Here is a 13,346-nt window from a genome sequence, read left to right on the forward strand (position 1 = left end):
AAATGAAAAATTTGCATTGCAAATATTGTATAGCTTATTCAAAAGTAAAACATTACAAATAGGTACACTGTATATTCCTGGATTCAATGTTTCCTGTTGTGGTGTTAACTAACTGTGGCTGGATTTTGTATCTTTAATGAGATCCATATCAATGTTTATTTTTGTCATTTTTTTTATACTTACACAAGCATTAATATATATTTATGTATATTAACTAACACTGAACTGTACTGTGAATTACAGTACTGAGATGTACGAGATGCTCCCTAATTTCCTTTTCTTTTCCTCGCTGGGCTACTTTCATTGTTGGAGCCCTTGGGTTTATATCGTCCTGCTTATCCAACTAGGGTTGTAGCTTAGCAAGTAATAATGATAATAATAATGTATTAATGAATGAGTGACCTAGCATGTTGCACTTAAATAAATAAAAATTAGGTCTCAAAAAGTTACTTAATACATTTGTAATAAGTATAACGGGCAATACTGTACTTTATTTTACAGGTATTGAGGTGATTTGGGCTATCAAGGATAAGTACATGACTGCTAACTTCATTGACCCTGGAGCCGCAGAGTTCTTCCGCCCAGAGTTGTGCAGAGAAAAAGTTAAAAAAGCTGTTCCTCTTAAGAGACTAAAGTACACAATAGATAAAGCAAATGTAAGTAATATGCAGTGTATGATTATTTGTATTTTATGAATGCTTAGTTTGTTCATCATGTATAAATTAAAGTAATGTCATGTTACTCGAGTATGTCGTGCTTTATGAATACAATGTACTGTATAATGAAGAGGGTTGTCTGTAGAAAAGAAAACGGATTTCGACATAAGAAAAATCTATTTTTGAGCCATGTCGTCCTGATGGAAGTTCCTCATTGGCAGCTTCTACTTGGGATATTTCTGCGAGTGATATACCAGAGAAATTTTACCTTAGAGGTATTAACAGAGTTCTGACATCTTGAGCGAATATCTCGAGAGATCTCTTGTATAAATCAGGGACGTGTTAATAACAAGCCATGGCTATCCATCCCCAAATAGAGTTAACCTTGTTTCGAAGGATAAAGGTAGAGGGAAGGACATAGGCATGTGAGCCGTTACAACTCCCGATCTCAATGTGCTACAACTAACACGTTTCCTGTTGAACCATTCCTTTTCGCTGCGCTATCTTTGCTGTTTGCTTGTAGAGTTTCTGCTAGTTTTCTTAGCTTTTTGAGTGTTTTTCATCATGGATGCTTCAACTTCCTCATCGACTAAGTTGAGTATCCACCCTTTCGTGTGTGGGAGAATTTCACATCTCCACCCAGTTTTTTTTTATGTTACATGCTTTTATTTTTCCAAAGCCGGCAGGCTTTCGGCGCCATTTATCATGTCAAACACACTGGAATTTTGTTTAGTCATTTACTTTAGGAATATGTTATTTTATTATTCCAAAGTGTGGTACTGTATGTATATGGTATCCCCCCATCCCTCCTTGGTGATTCTTTTGTGTTTTTTATCATCTTTGGTTTAGGCTAGCCTACCCTAGATAGTGGCCATATCTGGTAAATGTTCACTAGAGCACCACTCCCTTCTTTCACCAAACCTTACGGGTTGGGTGAGGCAGTCTATACTCCCATGCTGTCGATTCGTCATGGCGGGGAGCTGCGGTCTTGAAGGTCCTTTTGGGAGTTGGATAGTGTTCTCAGTTACCCTAGGGTGACTGCTTGTCACTTTCCACTTAGCCTGAATGTTTGGCGAGGCAGCACACGTCTCAGGATCCTGTTCCCTGTGTCTACTTATGTTTACCCATTAGAACATCTTACCCTAGTTCTGATGCTGACTAGTAGACTTCCTTGTGTCGCCTTAACCATCATTAGGCTTCTCTCTTAGTCTTTGGTAGGCTATGCCTGGTTGTGAGGACTTTTCCTCTGTGCCCTATTACGGCAACCCCTCTGGGACACTATTGTTGTTCCATGTTGCTGTTAGGCCTTCCTGCCATGCTGCCTCACCATTTTCTCAGCCTCCCATCACCACCCCTCCTTCTCCTTTCCTTGTGCCTGTTAGTGTGCCTACTTGTAGGCTATCTTTCCTGGCCTAGGTAGAAGAGCTTCTTTCCTCCCCTGGTTAAAATCTCTCTACTACCTTAGAGTCCACCCTTGGGTGTTTCTCTGCCCCTTCCCCTTCCTAGTTAGGCCATAACCTGACTGTACCAGAACTATGTTCCTCTTGTCTAGTCATCTCGCCTTAGCTTTAAAGCTTGCCCTCAACCCGCTAGGAGGCTAGGCTTGTCCACACAGTTCTCTCATGGTCTAACCTTATCCAGGCCAGAACTGATTAACTAAAGCTGAACATAAACAGAAGCCCTTGGCGGATAATAGTTTCCTAATTGATATAGGTAGTAGGTTGGCCAAGGCACCAACCACCCGTTGAGATACTACCGCTAGAGTTATGGGGTCTTTTGACTGGCCAGGCAGTACTGCATTGGATCCTTCTCTCTGGTTACGGTTCATTTTCCCTTTGCCTACACACACACTGAATAGTCTGGTCTATTCATTACATATTCTCCTCTGTCCTCATACACCTGACAACACTGACATAACCAAACAATTCTTCTTCACCCAAGGGGCTACTGCACTGTAATTGTTCAGTGGCCACTTTCCTCATGGTAAGGGTAGAAGAGACTCTTTAGCTATGGTAAACAGCTCTTCTAGGAGAAGGACACTCCAAAATCAAACCATTGTTCTCTAGTCTTGGGTAGTGCCATAACCTCTGTACCATGGTCTTCCACTGCCTTGGTTTAGAGTTCTCTTGCTTGAGGGTACACTCGAGCACACTCTTCTTTCTTGTTTTTTTTCCTATTGTTTTGTTAAAGTTTTTATAGTTTATATAGGATATATTTATTTTGATATTGTTACTCTTCCTGAAATATTTTGCTTTCCTTTTTTCCTTTCCTCACTGAGCTATTTTCCCTGTTGGGGCCTCTGGGCTTATAGCATCCTGCTTTTCCAACTAGGGTTGTAGCTTAGCAATTAATAATAATAATAATAATATGTTTACCAAATAATTTGCATAATTCATCCTTTGACTTTATCTTGTTCAGGATTGCCTTTTTGTCACAATTTAAATTGATGGATTTAATGAAATATTCTATTCTATTATATTATTGCTGTGAAGGGTATGTATTCACGCCTGTCTGTTTGTATATTATTGCTGTGAAGGGTATGTATTCACCCCTGTCTGTTTGTTAGCAAATTTACACAAAAACTGCTGTTCTGATTTTGACCAAACTTGGTAGTATTGTTGGGTATGACCCAAGGAGGAATATGTAACATTTTGGATAAGGTACATCAATGTATAAGTACATAGTAGTACTTTGAAAATAATTACAATGTTAAGTAAATGGCAAGTATTCTTAGTGTATTATTTGTTTGTGAACAACATTACACAAAAACTAATAAACCAATGTCAACGAAACGTGGTGGACAAATCCATTAGATTTTGAAGACAATACATCAGAGTAAAAATAAGCAGTGAAGTTGAGGAAAATGAAACTGCTTGGCATGGCAAAGGCATGCTCTCTACGGAGTGCCCCTCTAGTTACATTTTATCTTTAATTATATTGGCAAAAGGTTTTCTGCAAAGTTCTCTTACTTGTACTGCTTTGTTTGTAGTTTTGAAACTTGAATTTAATGGTTATCACATTCTAATTCAATTTTACATCTATTAATAGGTATTAATTGATAAGTTTTTTAATTTTGCATATCGGTGGTAAAAGCGTTTATCGGTATCTGATACAGAATCAGAAGAGTTAGTGGTTGGCAAAACATTAGAAGGAACAAACATAGTGTCTGATTAGTAAGAAGGTTAGTGGATTCTGGCTAGTAAGTGGGAATGTTGGTTGGATCTGGGCTAGACTGTGGAAGTAGACACTGTTTTGTCAACCTTTACATTGTAAGAATACTGTACTTGTGCTCTATAATGGCAATCTTATAAGAGAAAAGCTTTTCTAGTAACTGACGAAAAGGTTCAGTAGTGAACAAACGAGAAGATTGCACCCATACTCTTGGATGTACACAGCTTGTAAGCCCTTCTCTTGAGAAATATACTTATAACTCAGATCCAAGTTATTTGCAAAGTTTTTGTACAGTAGGTGGGAATCTTTGTCCAGGTTTAGTGTGAAGGTGTAGTATAGTAGATGTGGGAAATTTGCACAATCCCTGAAGTATTTTGAATAGATAAAAAAAAATAAGGCTCTACCTGCTAAACACAAAACAAACAGAAACTGCTTTTGATATAGAAGGTAGTAGGTTGGCCAGGGCACCAGCCACCTGTTGAGATACTACTGCTAGAGAGTTATGGAGTCCTTTGACTGGCCAGACAGTACTACATTGGATCCTTCTCTCTGGTTACAGTTCACTTTCCCTTTGCCTACACATTCACCGAATAGTCTGGCCTATTCTTTACAGATTCTCCTCTGTCCTCATACACCTGACAACACTGAGATTACCAAACAATTCTTCACCCAAGAGGTTAACTACTGCAATGTAATTGTTCAGTTGCTACTTTCCTCTTGGTAAAGGTAGAAGAGAGTCTTTAGCTATGGTAAACAGCTCTTCTTGGAGAAGGACACTCAAAACTCAAACCATTGTTCTCGAGGCCTTGGGTTGTGCCATAGCCTTTGTACCATGGTCGTCTACTGTTTTGGGTTAATTCTATTGCTTGAGGGTACTCTGAGTACACTATTCTATCTCATTTATCTTTCTCTTGTTTTGTTAAAGCTTTCATAGTTTATATAGGAAATATTTATTTAAATGTTACTGTTCTTAAAATAGTTTTATTTTTCCTTGTTTCCTTTCCTCACTGGGCTATTTTTCCTGTTGGAGCCCCTTGGCTTATAGCATCCTGCTTTTCCAACTAGTAACTGAACCACAGAGGTAAATACTCTGAAGCAGAGAACCCTAAGTTGGAGTTTACCTTTGTTGATGTCCTTGCACAAACATGTGAGTACAGTGATCTATGTGAGGCAGCCTGTGCGGCACCTTCAGTTAGGACTTCAGCCATTGGTTGGCACTTTGGTGCCCCATGAGTGTTGATGCCCTCTTTAGACCTTGCTATTTTTACTCTGGATCAAGTTGACAATCAGATCTGTGGATCTAAGAACTCTTGCTTCTAGTCGGTCAAACAATTTTCTTCTTCCAGCACTCTTATGGACGAGGTTCTACATGCTATGGTGTGCTGTGTCATCACTTTTTCGGGTTGACCCCTAAGGGTGTGCACTGGCGGGGGTGGGGGGGGGGGGGGTTACTCTTAAGAGAGAATCAAGGAAGGATGTCCTTGACCTGAGAGTTGCAAGCCATGAAATCTAATGCCATGGCCACTTTCCAAATTGTCTTATGGCTTGACCAGTGGTCAGGCACAGTGACATACTTCACAGGGTTGATAAATTTATAAAACAGTGAGTCTTTTGATAAGTACAGGACTCTTGCTATTTGGTACGGAGGCAGTAACCTTGGTGCAGCAGTTGGTCAACTAGTGGGCTAACCAGGCTTTAGCATCTCGATTCTCAAAACAAATTAATTTGGAGGTAGCTTCCAAGGAGTCACATGCAGGCTGCAGTGAACTGCTTCACATGACTCCCTATTCCATTGCCCCCTCTTCTTCAAGGGCTCTGTCCTTCAAGGTTGACCTAGATAAAGTTATGCTGGTGAGCAATGACATTGGAAGGTTCAGGTGGTGTTTTTTGCATTAGGTGCTACTGTTGTAGCACCTAATGCAACCATATAACTTAGGATTGTTTAAAATCTAAATTTCCCACACACCAGTATTCCATTGGTCAGGTTTAATCATAGTGATATTAATGTTTCGTGAAAGTTGTATTCACTGACTTTGATATCGCCTTTCGAAGAGATAATTATGTTAGCATATTCAGTTCCTGGTTTATTTAAAGCATAGTTCAGTAAAGTAGGTTGTACTGAACTTGCGGATTAATTTTGCTACATCATCTCTTGTGGCTAATAGATCCTTCTTCTTAATCTTTTCAGGTAGTCTCTTGTAAGTTCTTTACTTTTTTTTAAATATCTTTTATTGATTGCTTTCCTAAGGCTATGATGTTCTTCTTGTAATTCACTGATTTCTCTAATTGATTCCTGAATGCTTGATGTTATGAGTATTTTATGTGATTTGGGTCCACTTCAGGAGTTGTTAAACAACTGAAAAGTGTTGCAAAATACCCCTAAACCCATTAAGACCTCATGATTTCAAACAGGAGTCTGAACCCAATATCCGGTAAATCATTTACAATCTCGTACCTAGATTGCCAGATTCCACTGTTCTTCATTCCCCATAAACTCTGATTTACTCACAGTTCCTGCAGTTTCTATGCCATTTTAAATAGTATTTTATGCTGTGAAATATTCAGATTGTAGTGAGAATGTTCAATTTCAATTGTCATGTTTATCAGTTAGTCTTAGAAAACTCCTGTACACCCTATTATAACTTAATGATTCCACTTATGTGTTGCTTTTATTAACAGGGTGATATTCCAGTCATGGGTGGAGCCTTGGGTCCAGACTGGCATGAAAAGTTGGAATTGAAAGGTGACAACTTTCATAGAGTTATACTGGAAAAAGAAGTAGAAGTAGCTTGTATCTTGTCTCCGGAGGAAGTGAAGAAACTTGGGAAAACGGTCACCTCGACTAAATTTGAGGAAGGTTTGTTAGTCATAATTGATCTCTTGTTATTTTTTATTACTTCCATGAAGCATTTAGTTAATTATAGTTGTACTGTGCCACATTTCTCTCTCTATCTCTCTCTCTCTCTCTCTCTCTCTCTCTCTCTCTCTCTCTCTCTCTCTCTCTCTCTCTCTCTCTCTCTCTCTCATATATATACTTTGTACAAGAGGATAGTACTGTCTGGGAAGATCTGAATGCAAAGGATGATCTGAATTATGAAAAATGTTATGCAATATGCATAAAGAACTAACTGAAGAATAGTGCCATAAAATAATTTCCAGATCTAGGAGTAATGAATTTCAATGACCACAAGTTTCTATGCAATAAATTAAAATGAGAGTCAGCAGCTGAAGATCAGACAGGAGAACAGTACTGGAGAGACAAAGTAGAAAGAAAGAATAAAACATTTCCTATGTATAGACTGATCACTTAAAATCATAACTCTCAATAAGCTTATTTTTTATTGTATTGAAGATGACATTGAATGTTAATTGTACTGTATATAAGTGATGTTTAGGGTCGAATAAATTCTTTTTATGTTCCTTGATTTCTCATCAAAAAAGAAAAAATTGTGTTTTTAAGAATTTATTCTAAAATTTCAAAAATTAATTGATGGGTCTTAATGTTGAAGAAAACCATCTCAAATTGGAAATATTTATCTCTTTGAAGGATCAACTGAGTGGCCTGTGTATGTAGAGCTCACAAATGGAAAGGTTTATGGCTGTAATTTCATTGTGTCTGCGACAGGTGTTGTACCCAATTCTAAGGACTTTTTAGCAGGTATAGTATAGAGTTGAAAGATTTTTTACTTTGAAAGATTTAAAATTGCTTATATCAAGAATGTCTCAAAACTGATATCCTGAAGTTTACACTTTCTCAAGTACTGTACTCTTACTGTCGTTTTACCAGGAAATAATTTTAGTTTGTCTCCGGAGGGGGGTTTTCTTGTTGACGATAAAATGCAGACGACAGAAAAAGATGTCTATGCTGCAGGAGACGTTTGCACGCCAAACTGGGAACTCTCACCACATTGGTTTCAGGTCGGTTTCTATCCCTTACAAAGTATTATTTAAAACCTTAGGATTAAGCTTAGAGAGTTGGCAGTTTTTATTATTATTATAATTACAAAGTTATTTAGCACTGCTGCGGAATTAAATATCCAGATTTTCATAAGATTTAACCCTAATGGCTTGTTCTGAAATATATGAAAATAGAGCACTATGAAGTTGAAGACTTGGACAATGAAATGGAACAAGTCCATATAAAAATAAAAAGTATAAGTTCAGGAGCAATAAATCTATGGGCAAAGGCGACTATTCCTACACTACCGCGTTTGTGTCAGTAGATGAGGAGTTAGTAAAGGAGGGAGAAATAGAGAGCCCTTTCCCTTGCCAACAGTTTTTCATTGCTACCATGTGTGGTTTAGAGGTTCCTACTAATCAAGAATAGGTGTGTTGCCTTTCTTAGTTTGCTGATATGAGTACTGTACAAGGAATAATTCCTATTCGTATATCATTTATCAGTATTACGTCCTTTGCTTTAGTGTAAGATCAGGCTTTTCTCGGCCACAATCCTCAAGATTGTAAGAAGAGTGTGGAGTAGTTTCAATTTCATCCTGGAAAGACTCCAAGGAGATCATTCTAACTCTCCAAAGCATAAAGATTCGGGTTGGCACTTGTATGAACACACAAGGAATGAAAGATCCCCTATCAGAATGACTGAAGGCCTGCATGCACTACAACTTCTTAAGTCACCAAAAGCAATGTCTTCCTCTCTGGAGGTTATGTATAGAGCGAAAATTCCAACTGAACACAGCCTGACAAGTACCAGTTTGGCTGAGAGTAGTATGAAATCTTTCTCCATCCCTGCAACAAATCAAGAAGAACCAACAGGAGAGGTCTTGAGAAGATCGTACTAGACTTCTAGCAAAAAAATCCAGACTTATTCTACCTCTTGTTACCGACCCTCTTCCTCCTAACACCATCCATGGACTGAGACTGGGAAGGGCAAGAGAGTGGAGCAGGGCCTAACCCCTTCTGTAAGAAAAAGTTGCCGGAGGTCATTGTTAGGTATTGATAAAGGCCAGGACCTTCCTCAAACCCAAGCCAGTTAACATAGCTACCCTCGAAGGCTTGCACAGAGTAGATGGTGCAGGAATACAGTATAGCGCATTCCCTTCCGATCCTTAAAGCTAACTTGTCTCTGAGCTCAAAGGGTACTATTCTGACTAACCATTAATCAGTTAGGGATTATATGCTTGTTAACCGGTTCTGGCTTTGTTTCCTCTCCCTAGAATATAAAATCTAAAATTTGAAAAGATTCAGGAATGTATAATCATGAGGCAGATCATAAATCAGTTATGCTAAGATAAACAATCAGAGTAATGCATTGAATTTGCGGTATTATTGTAGTTTTGACGCGGTCACTTAAAATGTTCCTGCCCTTATACTGTGATAGAATCTTTAACAATGCCAAATACTATAAACAGCTTACCCGAGTAATTTACCAGAAAATAAAACTAACTACTGTACAGTATGAACTTTCTTATTTTACTAATCAAACGTTGGTTATTTGTTCACTTTAATTTGCTTTAAATTTTTTTTTACTGTACTTTTTCTGTAATATGTACTGTATATACTTCGTGTTCAGGAGTCCATCATAATATGTTGGAAGTTAGCCTGAATCGTTCTTATTGTTTATCTTAGACTATGGTAGAGAATCAAGAACAAAAAGCATCAAGCATATAGCCTTTTCGTGTTACTGTTTTACTACTGTTCTATTAGCGAATCGTATAATGATTTTGTAATAAATTTAATTCATAGGCGGTTCCCACAATCAAGATATGCAGTAATGTACTTATAGGACTGATAATGATAGCATTGTGTGAGGATTTATCAGGTTTCTAGGGAATTTACTAGATCGTTGGCTCTTTATTACTGGGTTTTCTTAATGTTTCCAAAAAAAATTTGTATATATATTTGTTTTTCATATGTAATACAGTACATATTTTTAGGCTGATTATCATGACCTTGGCAAGGGTGACATTTGATCAAAGCCATACTTTAGGCCAATCATTAGTTAATTCTGAATATGATAGACTACTGCATTTATTTCAGATGCGTTTATGGACTCAAGCACGGCAGATGGGCTCTTATGCGGCAAAGTGTATGTGGTCATCAGTATCTGGGGAGGAAATGTACATGGATTTCTGTTTTGAGCTCTTTTGTCATGCAACCAAGTTTTTTGGGAAGAAAGTCATTCTTTTAGGGCTCTATAATGGCCAAGGATTGGAGAGCAAGTACGAGGTTCTGCTACGATATTCAGAAGGTAATGTTTTTACAAAGTTTTGTAGTTTGGGTTTAGTATTTACTTTCTAAGTGATTTTAAATCTGTCATTTACTTGCATAATTTGTGGTCTTCACAAATAACAACAAAAAGAATATTGTTTGGCTGTTAATTGTTTAGACAGTGCATGCTCACCCTTCAATTCATGGGTTCCAGGTACTTAATCTTAATGCAAAACACATCATGGATACAGTCACGCTGATTTTTTTCTCTTTTGCAAATTCAAGTTTTTCTGCTAGTTCTACACAAGTTAGTCCTGTATTTGTTGTTAATCCCAAAATATGTGTTTGCGTCAGTATGTTACACATTACAAGTACCGGGTAATTGTTATTCCATCACCATTTAGTACTTTGGTTTTTTACTCTACCATGTCTGAATGCTATTTATATGATTATTACCTAATGACAAAATCATGGAGACTAGTTTTTCTTTCCATGTGCTAGTGTTTGTGACTGCTTTTCTATTTGTCATTCACACTTACCTTTTCATTCTAACTCGCTCTAAATGCTTGGAAGGATTTAAGTCCAACTGTATAACTAGGATAGACCATCGTAGATACTGTAGGTGTGCATGAAGGGAGATTGTCCATCAAGCAGAGATCAGTTTGTATATTCAAGACCTAATTAATCATGCGGTACTTCTACCCAGTTGAATATATTCCAGTCAGACTTTTACAAAGGCAGACTTAATGCACTGATTTTCAAGAAGGGAGATTATCTTGGTGTAAACACAATTCCTTATATTGTAATGTATTTGGTAGACTGGATTTCAAATGAACTTGATATACAAATAGACCTTCATTCATAGATATGTATTTTGGAAGATTGCAAGTCTCTACTTACACAGTTGAAGGGAAGTCTATACTTACACAGTTGAAGGGATGTCTGTCAAACTTGATACAGGTAGACCCTCGTGCATGAAAGATCATCATCTATCAGCCTTTCCATTGTTGTCTGACTCACTGACCTTGTCATATTTCATCTAAGCACATAAAGGGAATTTCTTTACCTGTCTATTTATTTGTATACTATTTTAATGCTTATAAATTTTAAACTATAAGAATCACATTCATTTTCTGACTAGAATTAAACCTTTTATACAAGTTTTTTTTTTCTTATGAAAGTTGCTTTGATCATTGTAAAATTCAAAAAGGAAGGTTCAGGTGTGCTGGGATGAGTGAATGAGAGGCCAGCCATACTCACTCACATTGAGTTTATGGGGCAAAAAAAATACTGTATGGGCATGGTCTTGTTGATAACTACAATTTTGGAAAGTTCCCCATAAACAATATTTATCATGTTACATGTTCCCTCTGCTGTAGTCGTTGGTGAAGTAAACGAGGGTCATGAAGGTCTCTTGTGTGTTTTGGGGCATTAGTACCCCTTCTTTTTTGCCACAATTCTTATTGGTACTGTCTCTTCTAATAGGATGACAAAGTGATGCATCATCATGTTCATGATCAGTCATCTGACCTAGACTAGTCGCTACCATTTGTGCTTTAGGACTCCTAGCTCTAAGAAAGATATTCCTTAAATCTCAACTCTTTAGAAATATTGCTTCTTCAATTATTATTAGCTCTTAAAATGTAAGCTGTCATATTTTAGCAGAATAAGTGAATAATTCATTTACTCCTTTTTTTTTTTTTTTCAAGTATTCATAGTAACAAGTATATTATGTATTTTCAGTACAATTTATTGGTATTTGATAAGTTCAATAGTTTTGAATAAAATTTAAAGTATTTTTTTCCTGTCTACAGGTGTGGAGTATATCAAATGTGTGATGGTTGACGGGCGAATGCAAGGAGCGTTGATGATTGGTGAAACTGATCTGGAAGAAACCTTTGAAAATCTGATTCTCAACCAGATGGATCTCTCTGAGTTTGGTGAAGACCTCCTTAATCCCGATATTGATATAGAAGATTATTTTGATTAGATTTAGATCATTGGTCTCTTTCACCTATACAGAGCTATTGGTGTATAAAAATGGTAATGTATTACTTACAAATACTTGAATACTGACTGTGATACTTTTTAATATAGATGTGATGCCATTTCAGTAATCTAATACTGAGCAAAGTGCTTTATTTAGATTTACAAATACACGAGAACAATAGGGAACTTTTTGAAATCAAATATTTTGATATTTGACTAATATACAGTAGTACTGAATTAGTAAAAGTTTTAGTTTCTTTGGGACAGAAGATTTTAATGATTGAAATTCTAATCTCTTGGTTGTCAAATTTACTTTGAATGTTGAAAGATAAAAAAATTTTTACCCTTTTGTTACACATTCTTTAGTTTTGATGTGAATTTCCAAATTCATATGCATATATTTTCTCATATCGAGGAGTTTTGAAATTCGGTTGTTTACTTTTTTATTCTCTCTTGGCTGTATTGTAATGACTTACTTAGAAATTTCTTGTAGTTCTCCTCAGTGCTATGCAAAGTTACTAACCCAAAGACACTGTTGATGGTTAGAGAGCTATATCTTCTCTATATAAAGTCTGGTATAGTACCTATCTAAAATTCCACTGTATGGTGTATGTAAAGACCATTTTACATGTAGTTATAGTGGTTATCTTGTGATAGTATGTCTTCAATACTGGCACAAATTAGTCTCTTGTTAAGTCAGAAATGTTTATGCTGTAAACCATTTTTTTTAAAGATAGTAGTTAATATATTCAACTAAGTACTATACTTAAAATTTTTATTAATAATGATATTTTTATAAGACTATTGCAAAATTTCATTAATTTAACTTAAAGAAAAGTTTGAATTTTAAGTTTGCTTCAGTGACCTAATACTGGAGCCACTAGGATATTTGATACCAATATTATAGACCTGTCGTATAACTAGTTTTATAAGAATAATTGAATCTTTAGTTTATTCCTAGAATGTTACATAATAATATATAACTGTAATAGCGCTACTTAAATAATGTTCCTATTGTTTTAATCTAGATTATATAGTTGGTTGTGAAATTATTGGAAAAATTGTTCTTCCTACATACATACAAAAGTTACCATTCTATAGGTGCCAGATAACATACACTTCTAATTACCTTTGGTCATGTACATCGATGTCAGAAAATTAGTCTTAAATATGAGAACACCCTGCCTAAATTGATTTGTCTATTTTCTTCCTTTTATTATAGACTAGTTTCATTGTATTATAACAAAATCAGTATTCATTCACCAACTTCATGTAGGCTAGATTGGGGCTAGCTAAACATTTGGTGTAGTCCACAGTAGAAAACACCAGTAGCAAAATTCTTTTTATTATTAGAATTATACTTTT

General features: G+C 36.4%; 1 protein-coding gene across 1 annotated transcript in view; it reads left to right on the top strand.

The window, feature by feature from the left end:
* The window catches only part of Pyroxd1 (pyridine nucleotide-disulfide oxidoreductase domain 1), a 34,856-nt gene extending 21,681 nt beyond the window's left edge, over positions 1-13,175 (top strand). Inside the window, exons 4-9 of the mRNA XM_068391136.1 lie at positions 502-656; positions 6,507-6,684; positions 7,375-7,485; positions 7,615-7,745; positions 9,822-10,032; positions 11,807-13,175. Coding sequence (XP_068247237.1) covers positions 502-656; positions 6,507-6,684; positions 7,375-7,485; positions 7,615-7,745; positions 9,822-10,032; positions 11,807-11,982 — 962 coding nt within the window. The 3' untranslated portion in view covers positions 11,983-13,175. The remainder of the gene's footprint in view (positions 1-501; positions 657-6,506; positions 6,685-7,374; positions 7,486-7,614; positions 7,746-9,821; positions 10,033-11,806) is intronic.
* Positions 13,176-13,346: the final 171 nt, after the last annotated feature.

The sequence above is a fragment of the Palaemon carinicauda genome, chromosome 17, assembly GCF_036898095.1.
Source record: "Palaemon carinicauda isolate YSFRI2023 chromosome 17, ASM3689809v2, whole genome shotgun sequence".
NCBI lineage: Eukaryota > Metazoa > Arthropoda > Malacostraca > Decapoda > Palaemonidae > Palaemon > Palaemon carinicauda.